The sequence below is a fragment of the Dipodomys spectabilis genome, unplaced genomic scaffold, assembly GCF_019054845.1.
Source record: "Dipodomys spectabilis isolate Male_0828 unplaced genomic scaffold, ASM1905484v1 ptg000163l, whole genome shotgun sequence".
Lineage (NCBI taxonomy): Eukaryota > Metazoa > Chordata > Mammalia > Rodentia > Heteromyidae > Dipodomys > Dipodomys spectabilis.
Genome location: NW_024870840.1, coordinates 12,858,405 through 12,883,203, shown reverse-complemented (window position 1 = coordinate 12,883,203; position 24,799 = coordinate 12,858,405). Strand labels below are relative to the sequence as shown.

Below are 24,799 nucleotides of genomic sequence, written 5' to 3'. Positions count from 1 at the left end.
ATTATTCCTTCTCTTGCTTCCTTTCATTTTTCTCCCTCCCATCCCTACCCACAAGTTGTGTAGTTCATTTTCCACATAGTATCTAGTGAGTACCATTGTTACACTTGTCTCTTGCTATTTTACTTTTTTTGTTGTTGTTGTTGTTGGTTGCGGGGCCTGAACTCTGGGCCTGGGCGCTGCCCCTGAACTCTTCAGCTCAAGGCTAGCGCTCTATCACTTGAGCCACAGCGCCACTTCCGGCTTTTTCTCCTTATGTGGTGCTGAGGAATCGAACCAGGGCCTCATGCATGTGAGGCAAGCACTCTACCACTGAGCCACCTTCCCAGCCCGACTTGCTATTTTATATTATGGGATACTAGTCAGTGAAAAAGAGAGCTGAAAACTGTGTCTAGCTCAAGTCACCTTCCATCTTTGTGACTACTTTCTGTTATTGGCTCAAGTGAAGAAGTTTATGTTTGATTACTTTATTCATTAAACAGGCCTATTTTGAGTTTGTTCTTGGTCAGAGGCAATAAATGGGTGAAATAGAGAGACCTGGTGTGAGAGGGCACAGCTTCTGAGCTGAGCCTGGATCCAGCACACCTGTGATTTTCAGTGGATCCCAAATTGAGTTCCTTCCAGCTGCTTTGTGGGTTGAAGGATATTTCTCGTCTGTTTGCTTTTTTTTTTTTCCATTGGTTGTGGGGCTTGAACTCTGGGCGCTGTCCCTCAGCTCTACAGCTCAAGGCAAGCACTCTACCACTTGAGCCACAGCACCACTTCTGGTTTTCTGGTGGTTCATTGGAGATAAGCATCTCACAGACTTTCCTGCCTGGGCTGGCTTTGAACAGTGATCTCAGCCTCTTGAGTAAGTACGATTACAGGTGTAAGCCACTGGCGCCGGGCCAGTGGAAAATTTTTGATAATAATATTTTAGCCTAATATGGTGATTTGCACCTGTAATCCAGCAATTGGGACACCGAGGCAGGAAGATTTAGAATTTGAGGTCAGCCTGAGCTAGTAAGACTCTTTCTCAAAAAAAAAAAAAAATAGGCTAACCAGGCTCCAGTGGCTCATATCTATAATCCTAGCTACTCAGCCAGCCAGGAGACTCTTAGCTCCTTAACTGCAGAAAAGCTTAAAGTGAAGGTGTGGCTCCTGTGGTAGAGCTCCAGCCTTGAATGAAAAGGCTAAGGGAGGGAGGGTGCCCTGATCCTGAATTCAAGCTCTTAGTACCAGCGTGCATGCATGCACACCCACACACTGTGCTACAGGCATGATTGGCTGAAGTGGTTGTTCATACTGTGTTAGCTTTCTCTAACAGCCTAGGCCTGCTCTTACTTAGAATGTACATTGGATGGTGGGAGTTGCTATTAGAGATAACAAAGAATTTTAGCCCAGGTCTTTGGCTATTCTTGTCTTGGTGAGATAAGGCTGCAGCATGCATGAGACTTTGTAATAATACAGGAGAGTAAGTAGTTGAATTCCTGAGCAGGTATATAGTAACTGCTTAGAACATCAGCAGAGGGAAAAATAATTGTGGGTCGGAACATTTCACAGGAGGTTCAGAGACTTTTAGTGGAAGCATGCGGTTTAGGGAAACTTCTTCAAGGAAGAAGAGCAGTCAAAGCAGGAGAGAAAGAATATGTTAAGCAATAAGAATTTATTAGGAATCATTTGCTTCTAAGCTTGGTAATTTCTGAAAAGTTTCAGCCCCTTTTCATTTTCAATCACTGGTTATTTAAAATCTCTGCTGGTACGAATTAACAGCATAAAGTTTTGCCAGAATCTCAGTTCAGACCTAATTTAAGCACAAAGGTAACTTACAGGGTATGTTGGTAGACAGTTGTAATCCCAGCTACTCTGGAAGAGGCCGAGACAGGAGGATCAAGGGTTTGAGGCAGCCTGGGCAAAAGTAGCAAAAAATACTATCTCCAACAATATCCAATTTATCAATAAACTAAAAAAGCTTGCGATCCTCCTGCCTCGGTTTCCCGGGATTACAGATGTGTACTGTCATACCTCACTTAAAAAGTGGCTTGTTTGGCAGCCTTGGAGCAAGGTGCTTGAATGACATTGTCTGGAGACTTTGTTTTGCTTTGTCTTGTTCTCCAGCTCTGCTTTGGTTTACATCTTCAGCAAGTTCTCCCCTTACAGGAGCAAAGCTGGCAGCTTGCGACTCCTGATCCATTCTCCTCTGCTCTATTCTAACTCAGTAACTGCAGCCACAACACAGTTCTCTTCCTCATTCGTGCCAGCTAGACCCAGCGCTGCCTGCCTGGCTTGGAGAGTGAACGCCCTTGTGATGTCCTTGTTTACCCCCTGGATCCTCTCCAGAGCCAGGGCACGGGAGAGGCTGGCAGTCACACCTGGAGCACATGAGCTGGGGCAGTTTCTCCCAAAGGGTGATCAGGAGCCAGAGCAACAGGTGTCTGACACCAGTTTTCTTTCCTTGGCCTTTATGTTAGGTCGTCCACAGCTATTTGCCCTGTGCCTTGTTGTAGAAGATATAATCATGGGTTCTTTCCAACTTTAATGTGTTGTAAATGAATTGATCTGTGAATTTACATTCTTTATGGGCATATTAATGTGGGGTTTTGTTAAACACAGCTCACATGGGCCCTGATAAACCTGACGGTCTGTGGTTATCCTGAGTAGAATTAGGGTACTGCGGAAGGTTAGTTTGTATTGACATCCAGTAGGTGGAGGTTGGCAACACTGCTGAGCTTTCTACAGTGTGTAGGACACCCTGCAATGAAGAACCCCCAGGCCCAGTGCAGAAGTTGGGGGTCTGAATTGAAAGACAGCGAATGTGGTTGTAGAAGTGGCCTGCCAGAGCCCTGAACTAGGGGGAGGGACATAGAAAGAGAAGTAGAGAGGTTCGCGAGGGCTAAGCCCTGTTCCTCTGGTCTTTGTGTTTGCAGAAGCTCCACTGACATTCAGAGGAACAAAAGTTAGCAATATAAGGAAGTTGATTTGCTTTCCCAGACTGTAACTATAGGCGCTCTGTGAAGATTTGCTGAGCAAAGTTTAGGCATAACAATTTATGTGTGTTCAGGGATTATGATTGGAGCTAGTGAGGTTAGGTGGGTTACATGAGACATTGTCCTGGTAGAAGGTATTCGCCTAAAGACTCATTAGGCGCCATGGCCCCTTCTTGGGGCTATTCTTGTTGGCCTTGGTACTTACGAGGATAGAAGCAGGGAAGCCCAGAGATAAAGCAGGAAAACTCACATTTACCACTGCAATGGCTTTGTTATGTTTGGTTTGACAGCAGGGAGAGCAGGGGCTTTATTAATTCAGTGTAGTTTGTAGTTTATAATTACTGTGTGGAACTGGGGGCTGGTGGCTCACCCCTGTAATTCTAGCTACTCAGGAGGCTGAGAAATGAGGATCATGGTTCAGACCAGCCCAGGCAGGAAAGTCTGTGAGACTCATCTCCAGTTAACTACCAGAAAGCCAGAAGTGGAGCTGTGGCTCAAAGTGGTAGAGCACTAGCCTTGAGCAGAACACTCAGGGACAGTGCCCTGAGTTGAAGCCCCATGACCGACCCCCACCCCCCCAAAAAAAATATTAGCCTCCATCTAGAATGCAATAAAATCATTGTAACGAATAGGTTATGTATACATGTTCTGAAATATCTTCAATCTTGAAATAATTTGTTTCCATCTTGTGACCCAGATGCAGTGTCTTTGGCAAATGACTAGTCACGCTGTGGCTGATTCACACACATACTGAATTAAGCAGGAAAAACTGATCTTTCACTGATCCCATTGGTGCAGGGGAAAAGGTGATCAGGCCGAGTCCACAGTGCCTACTGAAAAGTACTTCAGAAAAATGCTTCTTCTAGGATTCGTTTTATCATTTCTTCCCCATGTACTTGTTTTTATTTATTATCTCACTTCCTTAATTTCCTTTTTAATATAATTTTATTATTAAAGTGTTACACAGAGGGGTTACAGAAAGGGGTTGTCATTTTATATTATTATTATTGTCAGCCATGGGGCTTGAACTCTGGGCCTGTCCCTCAGCTCTTCAGCTCAAGGCAAGCCCTCTACCAGTTGAGCCACAGCGCCATTTCTGGTTTTCTGGTGGTTAATTGGAGATAAGAGTCTCAAGGACTTTTCTACCCGGGCTGGCTTTGAACCACAATCCTCAGACCTCAGCCTTCTGAGTAGCTAGGATAACTGGCATGAGCCACCAGTGTCCAGCATGGGGTTATCATTTTGTAAGTCAGGTGATAAGTACATTAGTTTTTGTGGACAAAGTCACACCTTTCCTCACTTTCCCCCCAGCTGCCCCTTCCCATCCCTACCACAGATTACATAGTTCACCTTCCACCTGGGGACACAGCCTTAGTTTCATTTCTGCCTCATGATTTCTGCACTGACAAATCGTCTTCACCAAGTGCCTGGGAGTTTGTTACAGATTTAGGAATGTGTTTTCTCTACCTAGGCCAGGCTCCTGTTTACTAGAGACTCAAGATAATATTAAGTTTTTATTTTTTTCTACTTTTGAACAACTCACAATCTAGACAGAGGCCATAGCCCCTGAAGGGAATTGGAACGTGAAAGGATTTTAAGAAAAGTAGGGATGAAGAATGGAGGTGGAATGAATGTGAACAGCAGCTGTATCATATAACTGCCATGTATTATATGTTTGTGTGTGTGTGTGTGTGTGTGTGTGTGTGTGTGTGTGTGTGTGTGTGTGTGTGCGCCTGTCCTTGGGCTTGTTGAACCACTTGAGCCACAGTTCCACTTCTGGATTTTTTTTTTTGTAGTTAATTGCAGATAAGAGTTGTACAGACTTTCTTGCCTGGGCTGACTTTGAGTCTCATATTTCAGCTTCTTAGATGCTAGGATTCTAGGCATGAACCACCAGCACCTTTAATTTGGTAGCAGATTAAAACTTGCTTGACTTAAAGTGGAAGTGGTAAATTATACATGATTTTGATCAATTTCAATGTAAGAATTGATTCCTAGGAAATTTGCTTATCAGTGTCCATCTACTGAATTTTGCTGGAACACAGCATTTCCATTCATTTATATGTTATCTGTAGCTGCTTTTATGTTTTGCACAGGGGTAGAATTGAAGAATGGGACAGAAACCTTAACAGTGTGTTAAGTCTTAAGATCTTTACTGTTTCAGCCTTTTCTGGGAGATGTTTACCAGTTCCTGGCTTAAAATGGCCAGTACTGGTTTGTTCTTTGGGGTACGGTAAGTCAGGTAGGAGTTGATCCACAGGATTGGACTTGGTTAGCTCTGCTCCACCCCCTCATCATCCGGACCAGTCTAGACCTGTTTTCCTCTCCCAGCAGAGGTAGAAGCTGGAAAGATCAGCAGATACCTACCTGCCAGACCTTCTGTGGTATAGACTGGGGCTGGGATGCAGCCAATATTCTTTACATTAAGTCCATTCTCACCTGGGCAGTTGTTGGCTATGCACTGCCCTGGGCTGTGTTGGGGTGCATTTCCATGCCATGTAGGACTGTGCTAAGTAACACCCTCTTTTTCACCTGTGGCTTTCCCTGTCTGGGAGCAGCCCTTCCCCTAGATCATTCCTCCTTGGGGTTCTCTGATTTTTTTTGTCAGTTGAGTCAGTGTTAAATTGTCATGGATACCTACACATTCTTGTCTTAAGTAAGCTCTGTGGGAGCAGGGCCTTTTCTGGTGTCTTTATTCACACCATTTTCAGCTCCTAGAAGTCTGCCAGTGAAGTAAGTAGAGCACTAAAGGATTGTTTTTCCTGCTATATAAATATGGGGGTTGTTTACCACAGTGAACTTGAAAAAAGTGTGTGAATTTAGTTTATGCATGTGTATGCAATTTTAGCAGATTTAGTATCTTGGAGCAGTTTGAAAGTACAGAGAATTTTCTTTTACCTTCTCTCCCCCAGCATAGTTTCCCTTATTATAAACATTTTACATTAGTGTGGCACATTTGTTATACTTGATGAACTAATATTGATACGTGTTAATTAAGTAATATTAGCATTCATTCACTTGGATTTTTTTTTGGTGTATGTGTGCTGGTCCTGGGATTTGAACTCAGAGCCTGGTCCTGAATGGTTTTACTCAAGGCTAGTGCTCTGCCATTTGAGCCACATCTCCACTTCTGACTTTTGGCTGATTAATTGAAGATAAGAGTCTCTCATTGGAAATTCTATCATTTTTTTGCCTTGTCATCTTGTCAAAAATGAGATTGTATTGTGTGGATTCTTTCTAGGTCTGATACTATATTCAGTTGATATATGTATCTCTTTTTTTACTACTTCTGTGTTACTTTGGTCATTGTGGTGGTATTGTGTTATAGTTTTGTGTTTTCATTTGAGACAAGGTCTCCCTGGTACTAGATAAGTGTCCCAGACTGATCTTTCTGTCTGAGCTACCAGGTGTTGGGGTTACAGCCATGAATCACCACATCCTCCTCCACTGAGTTTTCAGTAAATGGTGAAGCTGAGTAGTGTCAGTCTCCTGACCTTGCTTTGCAGCATATTATTGGCTATTCATATGTCTTCAGCATTTCCGCCTTCCATCAGAGTCACCTTATGTATATTTACAAAATGACTTGCTGGAGTTGTAGTTGGGCGTGTGCTGTCTTTTGTCTATTGTAATTTCATTTAGGGCTTTGCTTGTTATTCTCAGCGTTCTGTAGATTTCTTTTTTTCTTTCTTTTTTTTTTTTTTTTTGCTTGGTTGGAGCCTGAACTCTGGGCTTGGGCACTGTCCCTCAGCTCTTCAGCTCAAGGCTAGCGCTCTACCACTTGAGCCACAGCGCCACTTCCAGCTTTTTCTGTTTATGTGGTGCTGAGGAATTGAACCCAGGGCCTCAAGCATGCAAGGCAAGCACTCTACCACGGAGCCGTGGGGCTTGAATTCTGGGCCTGGGCGCTGTTCCTGTGCTCTTCAGCTCAAGGCTAGCGCTCTATGGCTTAAGCCACAGTGCCACTTCCGGTTTTCTAGTGGTTTATTAGAGATAAGAGTCTCTTGGACTTTCCTGCCCAGGCTGGCTTTGAACCGAGATCCTTAGATCTCAGCCTCCTGAGTAGCTAGGATTACAGGCGTGAGCCACCAGCGCCTGGCTTATTTGGATTTTTGTACATGTTTTGTTAGGGTTATATCTGTAACATTTTTGGGGGGAATGTCAGTGGATAGACATGCTAACCTAATTGTTTTTATTATTTTTTATTTTTTAGCTCTATTAGGATGTGAATTCAAGGTCTCACACTTGCTATGTAGGCACTCAAACCACTGAGCCATCATCCCTCTAGCCCTTCCAATTTTAATTGTTCCTTGCTTACATGTTAAAAATTAACTTCTGTATGCTTTAATATCTAACAATCTTATTACAATTGTTTCTTAGTTGTAGATTTTTTTCCCCCTTTTGGAATTTTCTAGATAGGTTTATTCTGCTTATTATTTATTCCCTTTTGCTAATGTATTGGTTAGGAGGTTGAATAGGAGAAATTAAGTGGAAGATTTCTTTCTTTTTTTCTTTTTTTTGGGGGGAGGGGGAGGTCCGGTCGTGGGTCCTGAACTCTGGTTCTGGGCACTGTCCCTCAGCTCTTCAGCTCAAGGCTAGCGCTCTACCACTTGAGCCACTGTGCCACTTCCAGCTTTTTTCTTTTTGCTTATGTGGTGCTGAGGAATCGAACCCAGGGCCTCCCAGCCCTAAGTGGAAGATTTCTTGCAGGTAATGATTGCAGTCTTAGGGAAAAGCATGTATTTTTTTTTTATAATTTAGTATGATAATAGCATTTTTATAGATATATCTTTTTCTTTTCTTATTTGATTAATTAATTTGTTTTTTTTTGCCAGTACTGGGCTTGCTTGAATTCAGGACCTTATACTCTTTTCTGTACAAGGCTGGTACACTACCTGTCTACCACTAGTGACACTTCTAGCTTTTTGATGGTTAATTGGAGATAAGAGTCTTTTGGGTTTATCTTCCCGGGCTGGCTTCAGACTACAATTCTTGGATCTCAGGCTCCTGATTAGCTAATGAGTCATCAGCAGCTGACTATTTCCCTTGCTCCCTCCCTCCTTCCCTCCTTCCCTTCCTTCCTTCCTTCTTTCCTTCCTTCCTTTTTCCTTCTCTCCCTCCCTTCCTTCTTTCTAGTCTTGCTATATCGCCTAATCTGGCCTAGAACTCTTGTAAGCCTGACTAACCTTGAATTCAGATCCTCATGCCTCAGCCTCCTGAGAGCTGAGATTGTAGATGATGTACCATCACATCTCCTCCTTAACTCTTTTGAGATGGGAATGTTTAATGATTTACTTTGCTTTTAACTGGTAAGAGATACATACACAAAGCTTTTAATTTTAGCCTGATATTATTTTTTTGTTGCTGGTCCTGGGGCTTGAACTCGGGGCCTGGTCTTTGTCCCTGAGCCTCTCTGTGCTCAAGGCTAGTGTTCTACCACTTGAGTCAGAGCACCACTTCTGGCTTTTTTGTGTAGTTTTTTGAAGATAGGAGTCTCACAAGTTTCTTTCCCCTTGCTAGCTTTGAACCACAATCCTCAGATGTCAGCCTCCTGAGTATTACAGGTGTGAGCCACTTGGCATTTTTTAGGCATTTTTTAAAATGTATAACTCAATAGTACTAGTTATATTACAGTGTTACACAAAAATTACCACTAGTATTCCAAAAATGTTTCATCACCCTTAACAAACTGTAACAACTAAGAAATAATCCTACTTTATCCCTCCCACAGCTGCTTTCTCTCCGTGGATTGGCCTGCCGTGTATATTTCATATATTCTATAGTATTTGTCTTCATTGTCTGTGTGGCAGTTTCTCTTTGCTCATGTTGTACCTCTATTTTCTTTCACATGACACTGTAATAATTTGTCTTCCATTATGTTATTTCATAATTTTAATACCTTTTACCTTCTTACAGTACTTTGTAATCATCAGAAAAACTGGGTATCAGCCTGGCTACCTTATAGAATTAGGTAGGATAGTCTTACTTAAGTGTTTCAGTTGAAACTTAAAGGATTTCATGACTTTAAGGACTATAGAACTGGGCCTTGCGTCCAGTGCATTTGATTTGTCACCCAGTGACAGTTGTGTCATTTGATAATTAGGGTTCACCAGCTGTAGCACTGTCCCATAGAACTTTGTACACTAGTGAGGATTTTTCTTTAACTCTTCAATGTCCTGTGTGGTAGCTAGCTACTCTACATGGAAATTGAGAACTTGAAGCATGACTAGTGTGACTAACGGGCATTAGTTCCTGTTTGATATGCTTTCATTTAAATAACCACAAGTAGCTAGTGGTTGCCATAGAGACAGTACGATGTTATACTTATCACCATTTCCAGGATGTTATATATTTCTCCTATAGAAGCCTGTGATGTCAAAGACAGCAGCAGGACAGGCAAGCCTATATAAACCATATGTCTGAAAGTAGGTTGAAATATTTATATATTTCTTTTATTTTTTTGTCAGTTGTGGGGCTTGAACTCTGGGCCTGGGCTCTTTCCCTGAGCTCTTCAGCCCAAGGCTCTACCACTTGAGCCACAGCACCACTTCCGGTTTTCTGGTGGTTTATTGGAGATGAGAGTCTCACAGACATTCCTGCCTGGGCTGGCTTTGAACTGCAATCCTGAGATCTCAGCCTGAGTAGCTAGGATTACAGGCATGAGCCACTGGCTCCAGGCTGAAATATAATTTTGAAAGTGTCTTTGTTAGTTCTGTATTCTTTCCCCTCCCTCCCCCCTTCCTCCCCCCCCCCCCCCCCCCAGTTAGGTATGATTGCAGGGAATTATTTTCCTTACTTTGTGTGTTTTCTTTTTATTACATGTATAAAGGTATTGTAAAAGGTTTCATACTTTTCATCTGCCTGTTTGTGTGTGTGTGTGTGTGTGTGTGTGTGTGTGTGTGTGTGTGTGTGTGTGTGTGTATCTGTCTGTCTATCTGTCCGTGCTGGGATTTGAACTCAAAGCCTGGGTACTGAGCTTTAGTGCTCAAAGCTAGCTAGCACTCTACTACTTTGAGACACAGCTGCACTTCTGGCTTTCTGCTGGATAATTGAAGATAAGAGTCTTGTGGACTTTCCTTCCTGGGCTGGCTTTGAACATCATCTCACATCACATCTCAGCCTCCTGGGTAGCTAGAACTATAAGCATTAGACACCAGTACCTGGTCAGAACATGATTTTTTTTTGTGTCTGTCATGTGACTTGAACTCTGGGCCTGGGCGCTGTCCCTCAGTTCTTCAGCTCAAGGCAAGTATTCTACCACTTGAGCCACACAGCACCATTCCGGTTTTCTGGTGGTTTATTGGAGATAAGAGTTTCACAGACTTTCCTGCCTGGGCTAGCTTTGAACCGTGATCCTCACATCTTAGCCTCTGAGTAGCTAGGATTACAGGTGTGAACCACCGGTGCCCGGTTTTGTTTTTTGTTTTTGTTTTTGCCAGTCCTGGGGCTTGAACTTAGGACCTGGACACTGTCCCTGAGCCTCTCTGTGCTCAAGGTTAGCACTCTACCACTTGAGCCACAGTACCACTTCCTACCTTTTCTGTGTATGTGGTACTGAGGAATTGAACCCAGGGCTTCATGCATGCTAGGCAAGCACTCTACCACTGAGTCACCTTCCCAGCCCCTGTTTTTTTTTTTTTTTTGGGTGGGGGGTCTGGTCGTGGGGCCTGAACTCTGGGCCTGGACGCTGTCCCTCAGCTCTTCAGCTCAAGGATAGCGCTACCACTTGAGCCACAGCGCCACTTCTGGCTTTTTTTCTTTTTGCTTATGTGGTGCTGAGGAATTGAACCCAGGGCCTCATGCATGCAAAGCAAGCACTCTACCACTGAGCCACCTCCCCAGCCCAAGGGAGAAGATTAAGTTGTGAGCTGTATGAAGATGTTTGCCTTCTCAAACGGATAAGTCTTGCTATCACTGGAGCCACCCTGAGAATATTTATTGATTTTAGGGTACCGTACAAGATTCTGGAAACACAAAGAAGAAAGGGACCTGCAAGTCCCCAGCTTTGAGGTGCTCATGGGGACATACACAGATAATTTGTTTTTAGTTGATGCCTAAAATTTGTATGCTCTTACAGGGTACCATGTGATGTTTTGGTAAAGGTATACATTGTATAAAAGGTTAGGTAAATATTTGAACAGATATACTGTAGCATGTTAAATGCCTTTTTTTTTTGTGCCTGGTTTTCGGGCTTGAATTCTGGGCCTGGATGCTCAAGGCTAGTGCTCTACTACTTTGAGCTATAGCACCACTTCTGGTTTTCTGGTTGTTAATTGGAGTTGAGAGTCTCACGCTTTGAACCGCGATCCTCAGATCTCAGCCTCCTGAGTAACTAGGATTACAGACGTGAGTCCCTCAGTACCTGCCTCACCACTGAAACCTTGCTGCTGGAGTTCAGTGGGCCAGGAGGCTGATTATGTCCACCATTTTATAAAGACTGACCAACAATTGACCTTGGATGCCCAGATTATTACTGTGAGGAACATGTTTAGCTAGTAGAACAAAGTGCCTTCAGAGGATAGTTACAGTTCTTTATTAATAATGCTTTGTTGTGGGCTGTGAAGGTGGTTCAATGGTAGAGTGCTTGCCTTGCATACATGAAGCCCTGGGTTCGATTCCTCAGTATATACACAGAAAAAGCTGGAAGTGGTGCTGTGGCTCAAGTGGTAGAGCACTAGCCTTGAGCTGAAGAGCTCAGGGACAGTGCCCAGGTCCAGAGTTCAAGCCCCAGGACTGGCAAAAAAATAAAAAAATAAAAAAAAATAAATGCTCCAAGGAAAGTGGTCTAATGGTCATTGTGTGGAGGAAGATGTCTCAGTGGTAGGTAGGGGACCTGGGGGGTCATATCTATTTTCCATTTTTTCCTTAGAAACCTTTCATGGACATTGTTTTGATGTTTTATATGTCTTGCCATTATAATAAAGAGGGCTCTGGAAGATATACTGTAAGTACAAGACTTCTAATATGTCTAGCACATACATATGCACCCATTTATTTTCCTGGTATTACTGGGGATTGAACTCAGGGTTTTTCATACATGTGAGCAAAGAGCTGGTTTTTTTTTTTTTTTGGTCGGTCATAGGGCCTGAACTCTAGGCTTAGGTGCTGTCCCTCAGCTCGTCAGCTCAAGGTTAGCACTCTACCACTTGAGCCACAGTGCTATTCCAGGTTTTTCTGCTTATGTGGTGCTAAGGAATCGAACCCAGGGCCTCATGCATGCAAGGCAAGCACTCTACCACTGAGCCACCTTCCCAGTCTGAGAAGAGCTTTTGAGACATACCCTAATTAATATTTTGAAACATAATCTTAGCAACTTTGCCTAAGAGGGCTTCCAATTTACCCCTGTCTCCTGAGTAGCTAGGATTACAGTGGTCAGCTTCCTTTCTTCTATTCCATGTGAGAATTACTGCCCTCTACAAGAACACAGTAATCTAATGAACTAGATCTTAACCCCACTTTGTAGTACTGAGAAAACTAAAACCTGAAGTTTTGTGCCTACACAAACATGGGTACACAGCACTTCAGCAGGAGAACTGGAGCTATTTCAAGTTCCAAATCCAGTATAAATGAACTGCCCTGGATGATAAATAGAATTATATGCCAGTTGGCCAGCCTAAGAAAATGCTAGCCTAGGAGAGAGGTACAGCGCAACAAAACGGAACAGTAAAGGCACGCAGAGGTACCCTGCTGTGGGTGGCTGAATTCCACGTGAGCAATGGAGATAAAGGTCCTCAGAAGGGAGCATTTGGATTGAGCTGAAGAACGTGGATTGTTTTTCTTTCTAATACATCAAAGCACGTCAGAGATGGTGAGATCCTTTATCTGATGAGGGAAGGCACATTGAGAGAACATAAAGCATACGAGCATATCTTGGCCATTTGGGAAGTGTTTCTTCTCAGGTGCCTTCTTCTGGGCCACCCACTAGCCAAGAGTAATTTTCTCTACCAAGGTGATTGTCTTTTTTTGAAACAAAGATAATGGACATACTGGATTTCCTTTTGCACGCTGCACAGCTATCAGTGGAGAATTACCTCTTTTGCTATGCAGTATATTGATGCAATTGTTCTTTGGAAAGTACACAGACAAGCCAGGCATCAGTGGCTCTACTGCCCTCTACATTACAGTGGCTTGTAATCCTGGCTACTCAGGAGGCTGAGATCTGAGGATCATGGTTCAAAGCCAGCCCGGGCAGGAATGTCCCATGAGATTTTTATCTCCAGTTAACCAGAAAACGGGAAGTGGTGCTGTGGCTCTAGCCGTTAAGTACTAGCCTTAAGCTGAAGAGCTGAGGGACAGCGGTCAGGCTCAGAGTCAAGCCCGTGACTGTCAAAAAATAAAAGTACACAGAAATTTAGCAAAGCATCTGGCATTTTGTAGATGTGAGTTTTGTGCTATATATGATTCCATTCAGGCATTAGCCATCCTGTTAGAGCAGCCAGTGGTATGCATTTACAATCTCAATTTTCCCATGACAAAAATGAGATCCTAGGATCCTGCAGGCTCATTCCTGTGCATCTGATCCCTCCATGCCAGTAAATGGCCATCCTGTCTTTTCCTTTACTAGTACTAGAAGTATGGGAAGTCTGGCAGACACTATTTGTTCTCTTCCTGCCCTTCCTCCTCAACCCAGTCTGTCAACACATCCCTCCAGCATATCCTCTGCTCACCGACTGCCAGCTGCTTGCCAGCTGTCTGCTGGCAGGCTCCTGTTTATCCTGTAAAACTCTACAAGTGTTGCTTATTCCAGGAAGTCCCTCCTGGTATCTCCTCGAAGAGGGGTATGCTTTCTTAGTGTCTGTAGCTTCAAGGTGTAGGTTTTCAGTTAGGATGACTGAATTCTGAAGATCAATTGTGACAAGCTAATAGATATTTGTCCTATATTTGAAAACTGATGAAAGTAGATACTCAGTATTCTTCCCACTTATTCTGTGTGAGTCATTAATTAGATTGAATCATTTCACAGCATTTACATAAGTCAAAGCATCATGTTATGCATCATAAATAACTATTTTTTGTTTGTTAATTATATATTAATGATGCTGGGGAATAAAGTGGAATGTAGTTCTGTAAGACAGGGAACTTAGCTTATTCCTCTTTGCAAACCCTACAAGAAGCACATTTAGTATTTAGACCTCCAATACATTTTTTTGGTTGTCTTTTTTCCTTTCTGTTTTAGAGACAAGGTCTTATTCTATATATAATTTTTTTTTTTTTTTTTTGTCGGTCGCGGGGCTTGAACTCTGGGCTTGGGTGCTGTCCCTGGGCACTTCAGCTCAAGGTGAGTGCTTTACCGCTTGAGCCACAGTGCCACTTCCAAAGGTCTTATTCTATAGCCTAGGCTGCTCTCAAATTTTCCATCCTCCTGCTATAGCCTCCCAAGGATAAATTTTTTTACTATTATTATCTTTAAGTAGTTGTACAAAGAACTTCCCATTCTACAAAACAGTACATGAGTACAAAGTGTCCTACAACATTGTCACCCATCTCTCCTAACCCATCCCTTCTCTCACTTTTTTCTTTAATTGAGATTAGGTGATTACATAAATTTCACATATTTCATAGTATTGTGGAACAGTGATACTTAGTTAAAGTCACAAACACATTGTAACCTTCATAAGGCAAATTGTCATTATCATGGTCTATACAGAGTGTGAATTCTATGAGCTTTGACAATACAAGTTATTGTTTCCACATCAGGTGATGTTTACATTTCTTTCCTTTTGCTAAGTGTAGGCTGTTCCCACTTACTCTGTTCCTCCTTCTGGTTTCCCTCAGTTGTGTGCATGTATCTACCATACATATGGTTAAGAACAAAGAGTCATTTAGCAATGCTATGACAAAATGGGTGGCTGTCCTTTGTTTCTTGAGTCCTGTTACTTTGTCATGCCAAGGATAAAAAATTTTTTGTCGGTTGTGAGGCCTGAACCCTGGGCCTGGGCACTGTCCCTCAGCTCTTCAGCTCAAGGCTAGCGCTCTACCACTTGAGCCACAGCACCACTTCCAGCCTTTTCTGTTTATGTGGTGCTGAGGAATCGAACCCAGGGCCTCATGCATGCGAGGCAGGCAGTCTACCACTGAGCCACCTTCCCAGTCCCCAAGCATAAAGATTAAAAAGAAAACGTCAGGATCTCACTATATAGTCCAGTCTGGCCTCAAATTCGCAATCCTACTTCCCCAGCTTTCTAAGTGCTGAGATTACCAGCATGTGCCATTATGCCCCAGTAATAAGTGTTTTAAAGTAATGACATGGAAAGAGAGAACCCTTAATTGGTGCTTGTGAAACACCTCAGTGAAGAAGACCAACGGTAGACAGAGGGCTGGTCTTAAAGGCAGACGGTGAAAAGTGAGCAAGGGCACACAACCCTTGGTGGCCAGCTGTGGTCATGAAAGCAGAAGTAGAAAAGTATAGTTGTATAGTCTCTGCAAAGGAGAGCATGTCTTCCCTTTCTTTCCTTTTGTGGAACGCTGTCCAAAGACTGAAGCTTGCATGGTTCCAGGTCACACTGTAGGGCTGCATTCGAAGGGTGGAGGAACAGGAAGCTGGAAGAAGCCTTTAGCAGGACGCAGGGCATTCTGGGAGAAGAAACAGAATGAAAGAGTATTCTGAACAATCAAGAAGATCACCTGCAAAGGAGATGGAAAGGAGCTACAGACAGATGAGAAAGCCAAGGACTTGCTTCCAGCAAAAAGGAACTGTGCAGCCGCCAAGAGCTGAGTGTAGTTTAGATCCCGTGTGTCACAAGGCCAAGCAAGGACACAGGAGCACTAAGTTCAGAAGTGGTGCCAGAATGGGTTGAAGGGTGGTAGAGTCAGGAGGTGACCTAGAAAGGAACAAAGAATTTGGGGGTAGTTAGACCAATCGGAAGGGTTGTTGAGTGAAGGAGAGGTTTTCTAGAAGTCTCCAAATGTAGGACTGTGCCTGTGGACTGCTAGGTTTTAAAAAAGAAGTAGCCAAGTAAGAACTGCACCAGCACGCACGTGGTATTCAGGTAAGGGGTAGGTTTATTCAGTAGACCTGCTAGGACCAGGCAAGGTTGGCACTCCACGTGGCTGGGAAAGAGAGAGGAAAGAGCTAGAGCAGAGAGAGAGCAGAGAGAGCTAGAAAAGAAGAGCAAGAGAGCTAGAAAAGAAGAGCAAGAGCAAGAGAGCTAGAAAAGAAGAGCCAGAGCAAGAGAGCTAGAAAAGAAGAGCAAGAGCTAGAGAGCTAGAAAAGAAGAGCAAGAGCTAGAAACGAACAGAGAGAGAAAAAGAGAGAGTCTGGGCCTGGGCTAGGCCTTATCTAGGGTATGGGCGGGGAAAGGTGTGGCCACATCAAATTCAGATGTGACCTCAGCGGATGCAGATGTGACCTCTTCCAGGTGTCTCAGTTGCCTAGGTAACGCAGGTACTGGGTGGAGACTTTGCTGCGAGGAGGGTGGAGTCTGCTTCCCATCCAGGGGCAGACCTTACATGGACAAAATCCTTTAGCTAGGAAAGCAGGAGCATGGTCTTGTGAACGTGACCAAGACTAGACATTTGCAGTCCGTTGTGGTAAGGGGAGCGAAGTAGATGGGTGGCCTTGTGTGGGAAGGCTTATGGATGAGGGATGCAAACAGCTTGGTGCCTCCATTTAAAGCTTTCCATCTTCTGAAACAGTTAACAAGGTCATCAGATGGAACCTCATGCTAATGAGGGCATTGTCCCCACGTCCTGCCCATTCCTGCCCATCCCTTCTGACTCAGCTTGCGTCTGATCTGCTGTGAAAGTCTCTCCCCAACTTTAGATGGGTCATGTGGCAGCCGCAGTGTCCCCCGGTGCCTCTGCCTCTCCAGCCTCTCGGTTGTCCTCAGACACTCTGCCCTTGCTGCTTCTCAGCTTCTCAGCCCCAAACATGTCCTTCCGTCTGGCTGCCACTGTCTCTTTTCACCCCCTGTGAGTTCACTTGTTAAAACCCCATTCACATATCTGTTTCTGTAGTGATTATTAAGGAAACTGGGAGGGAAGGAAAGATCATTCAACTCTTAGTTTTTGATGCAAAGAAAGTATTGTTTCTTTTTCTTTTTTATTCTAGGTGGTTCTGGAATGGAGCCGGGATCAGTACCATGTTTTGTTTGATTCCTATAGAGACAATATTGCTGGAAAGTCCTTTCAGAATCGGTGAGAAGAAAGCTATTTTGGAGAATATCTGTTCTGTAGACTTATATGATGAGTCATGAAAGCGCTCATGTTTTGCATATGTGTATTACCATCAAAGTTTTAGATGGTGAAGAATACAGTATACCCACCTGAAGAGACCTTGCAGTTCAACACATTTTGGGGATAAAAATCCTGATTCCCAAGGCATCTTCTTCCCTGAGGTTTGAGTACACTGAGTGGCAGGATCTCATTCAACCTTGCACCAGTTCTGTGACGCAAAGGATATCTCCTTTCTCCCATGGAACCAGGTTGCTATGACACAGCCAATTGGAGATAACCACAGAGAAGAGAGTGCACATGTGCACTCATTCACATTGCCTTTAACCTTTCTTTTTCTTCTTCTTTCTTTTTTTTTTTTTTTGCCAGTCCTGGGACTTGAAATCAGGATCTGGGTACTGTCCCTGAACTTCTTTTGCTCAAGGCTAGGACTCTACCACTTGAGCCACAGTGCCGCTTTTGGCTTTTTCTGTGTATGTGGTACTGGGGGATTGAACCCAGGGCTTCATGCATGCTAGGCAAGCACTCTACCGCTAAGCCACATTCCCAGCCAACCTTTCCTGTTTGTATATGTCATTCCTGGGAGACTGGGAGTAAAAAGATCATCAGTTATTTCCTTCTGAGCATGATGCATCAGATTTTATTTTAGGGCAACATTGTTGTATGTGCTGAAGGAATTGATGGTTTATCTAACCTTTAGGTTTTAAACCCCACTTAAATACTAGACACACTATTCTATGCCTTAGGCACCTAATGGTGAGGAGGAAGAATTCATTGATCCTATATAGAACTCACTGACATTATAGTTGGGGGTGGAGGGAGAACAGTGGGGAGTTGGGAGTGAAGTGTAGTTCACATAGAAACCAAGTAAGTGTAACTTGTCTATTTTAAAACTAGTGATCTTACTAATGGAGTTTCCAGGAACTGCTTATAAAAGAGAATTGCAAGGTCCCACCCCAGGCCCATTCAATTAGAAACTCTGGTCATGGAGACCAGCACTAAGTTTTAGGAGGCCTGAAGGTAATTTTTGATACTTGCTAATGTTTGAGAACTATTGATATAAATAGAAACAGAAAGCGCCTAGGTAAAGAGCCTCTGTGTGTGTGTGTGTGTGTGTGTGTGTGTGTGTGTCTGTCTGTCTGTCTGTCTGTCTGTCTGTCTTAGTTTAGTTCAGGGGTGGGGGGATTCTGCCTTTGAAGACTGTTGCAGTAGCCGGGCGCTGGTGGCTCACGCCTGTAATCTTAGCTACTCAGGAGGCTGAGATCTGAGGATCGAGGTTCAAAGCCAGCCCAGGCAGGACAGACCGTGAGACTCCTATCTCCAATAAACCACCAGAAAACTGGAAGTGGCACTGTAGCTCAAGTGGTAGAGCGCTTGCCTTGAGCTGAAGAGCTGAGGGACAGCGCTCAGGCCCAGAGTTCAAGCCCCACGACCGACCAAAAAAAAAAAAAAGACTGTTGCAGTAGAAAGAGCCTGAAGCTGGAGGGAAGCAAATAATGAAGCAGGGCACAGTGCATAATACCTTTTCTACCTGAGACTTAGATACAGGTGCACTGAATTAGTCTGTCATGGTATGGAAGCTGTATATTAAGCAATAAATTCTGGACTGGGAAGGTGGCTCAGTGGTAGAGGGCTTGCCTTGCATGCATGAGGCCTTGGGTTCGATTCCTCAGCACCACATAAGCAAAAAGAAAAAAGCGGAAAGTGGCGCCGTGGCTCAAGTGGTAGAGTGCTAGTCTTGAGCTGAGGGATAGCGTCCAGGCCCAGAGTTTAGGCCCCACAACCGGACCCCCCAAAAAAATAAAATAAATCCTCCCCGGGGCAGGTGAGAAATGAGGTAGAACTGAAAGAAAGGACAATCCAGACAGGAGTAAAAGTATGTTCAAAGACACAAGATCCTGCAAGTTCTTAAGGATTGTGTATTGAGTAAACTGCTTAAGTATCCAGAGTACAAGAGACAGGCTCTGAAGAGCTCTGACTGTTCTGCTGGCCCTACTCCTCATTTTCCTGAGGAATCCTGGGTCCTCTGTTACTCTTTGGCCTTCATCTCCAATTGGCTCTTTCATTTGTTCACTTAGACCACTGATCTGTAGCCTCTAGGGGAGCCAGGTATCCACAAGCCTCAGGGTGTTTGCATGTGATACTATCTTTCTCTAATCCTTTCTCCTCCACTACCCAACTGGCTTACTTCCAGGCTTTATTCACAACCTTGCTCTACAGGCCTGGGGCCTTCTACAATCAGGAAAAGCACTCCATACCTCTAAGCTACAGGCCAGCCCACAATACTGCTTTCTCTGTAAGGTCATCTCTGGTTTGTCTATTTTAAAATGACCGTCCCCACATAGATACCCTCTCAACTGTCCCCATTTTGTACATAATGTCTAACCTCACATTCTGATTTTTTTCTTTTTTGGTTTATTTCATCTCTTCACTCTACTAAAATGTAAGTTCCACATCAAACTTGCTTTTGAAGTATCCTGACTTCCCAGGGGCAGTGGGACTTGAACCCAGGATCGGTGAAAGGAGTCACCAACACTCAGTCAGGCTAAGAATCTTTATTAGCCACGGTGACTGCCCTTCACTATACCAAGTCAGTGAAGCACAGCAACCAAGTTCAAAACGGGTTGGGCTTCTAGAGGGAAAAAAAAACAAGCAAGGGGACCACCCACAGCTAGCTGGCCAGTGGTAGTTTCACCTTTGGCAAGGAAGCAATTTACAGAAGCAGAGCTAGCAGTTAGTGATTACAGAATGGTGAATTCCAGTTATTCCAATAACCAAGGCAATAAGTCACAAGGCAAAGTTCTTACCCAACTTCCCTTTTCTCAGTTCCCAATTTAATTGACATTGACTAGAACATTCCAAACTTCTTATCACACCCAAACTCAGACCACCTTCCAGGTTTTCTGGCTCTTTCTGAGTTTCACTGTTATTTACCAAATTCCAATAACCCAGTGTTTAATGCATCAATTTACTTCAAGCCTTTATCTTTGGAATTTCTCCTTTTTTTGACTAGCCTGGAGTTTTTTTGTACAGGGTGATCCTGCCTTTCAAGTTTGGCTCTATTTTTTTTTTTTTTTTGGTGGTCGTGGGGCCTGAACTCTGGGCCTGGCGCTGTCCCTCAGCTCTTCAGCTCAAGGCTAGCGCTCTACCATTTGAGCCACAGCGCCACTTGTGGCTTTTTTCTTCTGTGGTGCTAAGGAATCGAACCCAGGGCCTCATGCATGCAAGGCAAGCACTCTACCACTGAGCCACCTTCCCAGCCCCCCCCCACCCCCAGGCCCTGTTCTTAATAATAATTTTTTTTTCTGTTTCTAATTTCACATTTTGTATTCTCTTTGGGGAGGAAATCATCATACTTCTTTTTTTTTTTTTTGTCGGTCATGGCCCTTGAACTCTGGGCCTGAGCGCTATCCCTGAGCTCTTTAGCTCAAGACTAGCACTCTATGACTTGAGCCACAGTACCACTTCGGTTTTCTGGTAGCTTATTAGAGATAAGAATTTCCATGGACTTTCCTGCCCGGGCTGGCTTTGAACCGAGATCCTCAGATCTCAGCCTCCTGGGTAGCTAGGATTACAGGCGTGAGTCACCGGTGCCCGGCCTCATCATACTTTCTAATTTTTTTTTTTTTTGTGAAAATACTGTACAGAGGGGTTACAATTACATGGGCAAGGTAATGAGTACATTCCTTATCAAGCATTGTAGCCTCCTCCTTTGTTTCCCCTTCCCATCCCTTCCCATCCTCCACCCCCCCCAATCCTCCTCACGGCCCCCCCCCCATCACCCTCCCACCCCCCCCCCCCCCCCCCCCGCACCAAAGTTGTAAAGTTCATTTTCAACATAACAACTTGTACATCTCATTGTTGCAATGGGTCCACCTGTATCCCTATTTAAACGATTTGTTTTTCCCCTTCCCCTCCACAAATTATACTGACATCAAATACAGTGAAAGCAGGGGTTATACCGTGGGGGAGGTACATACAAAGCAACAAAGAAATAATCCTATAAATGTGTTAGAAACAATTGCATGAAAGAAAAAAAAACATTTGAATACATATCTTAGGGTTCATTTCCCTAACATCAACTTATCTGACCTTTTCTGCTTGACTCAGACATATACTAGATATTGCAAATAAGGGAAACCATGGGACCTATGTTTCTTTGGGCCTGGCTTACTTGACTTAATATAATTTTTTCTAAGCCTTTCCATTTTCTAATTTTTTTTGAGACAATCTCTCCATCTATAGTTCAGGCAGACCATGAACTCAAAACTTCCCTTCTTTAACTTGGCTTACTTCTTTTAAGTAAAACATGGTGGACATTTTACCAATTTTTTTTTCCTTTTGTAACTTGAAAGATTTATCCACCAAGCTGTATTCATTTTCCTATGAAATACCCCTTCAGGGAGTAATATGGTTGGGCCTAATCCTATGCCTGAGCTGTGAGGATAATAGGAGGCCAAGCTTTAGTGCTTGACTAGAAAACAAAACCAAGCTGTACAGTTGCTTGGGAAATGCCAAACTTGGGAAGACCCTTCTAAAGAATTGTCAACACCCAACTCTATCTATAAAGTTCAGTGAATAGGCCCGGAAAGATAAAAGATTGGTGGAGGTTTTGATAAATCTGGGGGTAAGACCTGAACCAAAACAGTAGGCTCAGGAATTAAAGGCTTCCTCTACTTCCTTATTTTCTGGATAAGATCATTAGGCGTAAATAGAGAGGGTTCCAGAGTGGGTCTGTACTTATATCTTAGCTATGTCACCAGAAGCTCATTCACAAATACAAACTGGGCACCTCTGAGCTAGGTGCTCTGTCATGTGCTTGGATGTTTTAGGAAACAAAGCCTTCTGGGAACTTACATCCACGAGAGGAACTAGCGTAGTTATCAGTATAGGCAACCAGATTGTTAATGTGTTAGGGAAAGTGACTAGGGCTGTGCAATGAAGTAAAAGCAGAGCCGGATGAGGCAGCTGAGGAGGAGCTGGTTTGGGCGGTTGGGGGCTTTGAGGGCAGGTTTTCACCAGTGCTGTTTAGGAACATTTGTATTTGTTCTTTCACCTGTAATCTCTGTGTTTGGCTAAACTTGAATGCCAGCTGTAGCCATTTATCCAGTCTGAGGTTCCAAAACCAACTCTCTTCCCCAGTAGCTTACCTTTTTGAAGTAATGGGGATTGGATGCAGGACCTTCCATATACTGGACATGTACCACACTGAGCCACATCCTTAACCCCCAAATAATCCTTAGAACAAACCGACATCAACCTCCTTTAGCATTGTTTTTGGAAGATCAAATGATGAAAAGTTAATGAAATTTGAAGCATGATGCCACTGAAGGAGAATATAGTGAATACTGGTGTGCCCCTCCCCCCAATACAATTCTGTGAAATATGCCCTATTAGGATGACCTTTTTATTGGTTATTGTTTGTAATGTGTAAGTTTAAGCTCTACTGTAATCTAATATACTGGAAAATAAAATATTTAAGCTGGAGGACTTGTGGGTCTGCCCTAGGCTCTGTCTGCCCATGCCGATTGATGTGGTCTACACTTGGGTGAATGGCACGGATATGGAACTCCTGAAGGAGCTGCAACAGGTCAGAGAGCAGATGGAGGAGGAGCAGAAAGCAATGAGGTAAAACTAGTTCTCAGAAGAAACAAACGCATGTATGTTGCCCCTTATTCAAGAAGGTAAGGGTATTTGCGCAGTGCTGTCCAGAGATCTTCCCTTCACATTCACAGAGTTAGATTCAGGCAGTCATCCACCTGACCTCTGGTGACTAAGGAGGCCCAGTCTCTTCTGCCACATGCTGGCCTCACTTTGTTTAGTGACTGGTTCCTAAGGGGTCTAAAGTGGCGACTGTGGGCGTCCTGGGCTAACTGCTTTCTCATCTGAGTCTCAGATTTTGTATCTTCATGAAATAAATATTTACACAAAATAGCTAAGAGGTTCTATTGAAAAATAAAATAGGTCCTAGCATTGTTTACATTTAATAGATACACTTGAGGCTGGGTACTGATAGCTCGTGCCTGTAATCCTAGCTACTCAGGAGGCTGAGATCTGAGCATCATAGTTCGAAGCCATCTTGGGCAGAAAAATCTGTGAGACTCTTATCTCTAAAAAACTACTCAGAAAAAGTGAAAAATTGCACTGACGCTCAAGTGGTAGAGCTCTAACCTTGAGCAAATAAGCACAGTGATAGTACCCAGGTTCTGAGTTCAAGCCTCAGGATTGGTGTGTGTATGTATGCGTGCGCGTGTGCGTGTGAGTGAGCGGTGCACATGATATACTTGAAAGAATGTTTCCTCTTAACTTTTTTCTTCAAATCATGGAGTATGGAATGAGAAGCTTTGACACTTAGTTGAAGATGTGACTTAGTTGTTGAACTTGTTTAGGAAAGCAACAGCAGCTTCTGGAGAAACGTCAAAGCTGGGTTACTGGCTGGCTCTCCTCTCCTCAAGAGTATTTACTGGGAACATACTCATTCACTTCTTTTTTTAAAGCACATTAATTGTACAAAGGAAAGTTACTGTGATTTTCCATTTACACATATAATGTACTTTGATCTCATTCACACCCCCTCCCCCCCCCCGCCCCCCCCCCCCCCCCCCCCCCCCCCGCCCCACTAATGCTCTTTCTCCATTCAATTTATAAATGCCACAGATGCACCCCAGTGGCAGGTCCAGATCGTTGACTCAGGCTGTGGCAGATTTTCTCTGTTAGGGAATTAAAGACCTTCCCTATGCTTGAAAATGTTCTGTGTTTAGTAGTTGATATTTTAAGAGAACTGTCTTGGTTCCAGTGGGAGGTACAGTTTTGTTTATAATATTTCATTGGAGCATAATTTATTTGCACTTAAAACATGTAGGCACATAATGCTTCCAACATGTTCCAGTGGAATAAGCAGGACATTTAACTTCATAAATTCCCTCTTCAACAAACTGTATTTCCTTTTCATTAGAGAAATCCTTGGGAAGAATGTAACAGAGCCAACGAAGAAGAGGTAAGCCTTTCAATTCCTTCTCAACGAGAAACATTCAAGTACAAAGTGAAATTTAAAGAATATCATTTGTTTTTGCTGAATACATATATTTCATACTTTTTTTGTTTGTTTTTTTTGTGATCCTGGGGCTTGAACTTGGGGCCTGTGCACTGTCCTTGAGCTTTTTTTGCTCAAGGCTAGCACTCTTGTCACTGAACCACAGCTCCACTTCTGGCAATTTTTGGTGGTTAATTGGAGATAAGAGTCTCACAGATTTCCTGCTTGGGCTGGCTTTGAACCTTAATCCTTAGATCTCAGCCTCCTGAGTAGCTAGGATTATAGGTATGAGCCACTGGCACCTGACTTGTGCTTTTATTTATTTATTTTTATTTTTTTTTATAGTGACAGTGTCTTGCCATGTAACCTACACTGTCCTGGAGTTAGTAATCCTCCTGCCTCAGCCTTCTGTATTACAGGCCTGCACCCTTATACCCAGCTTAATACTGTTAAAAAAAATCACTTTTTAATTATTTAAATAAAATTGTGCAACATTGCAGGAAGGTTGGGGATAAACATATATCTTTCTATGACCTCCATTCCACAATTAACATTTTTGTATTCTTTTCATGCATATTTTAATAGTTATAGTTTATAATCTGTACAATTTGTATCTTTTACTTTTACTTTTTTT

The 24,799-nt window shown here is 43.4% G+C and overlaps 1 protein-coding gene across 2 annotated transcripts in view; it reads left to right on the top strand.

The window, feature by feature from the left end:
- The window catches only part of Gnptab (N-acetylglucosamine-1-phosphate transferase subunits alpha and beta), a 68,663-nt gene that overhangs the window by 4,978 nt on the left and 38,886 nt on the right, over positions 1-24,799 (top strand). For both annotated transcript variants that reach the window (XM_042693062.1, XM_042693063.1), the window contains exons 2-4: positions 17,011-17,096; positions 22,641-22,760; positions 24,088-24,129. In XM_042693062.1, the coding sequence (XP_042548996.1) occupies positions 17,011-17,096; positions 22,641-22,760; positions 24,088-24,129 (248 nt within the window). The remainder of the gene's footprint in view (positions 1-17,010; positions 17,097-22,640; positions 22,761-24,087; positions 24,130-24,799) is intronic.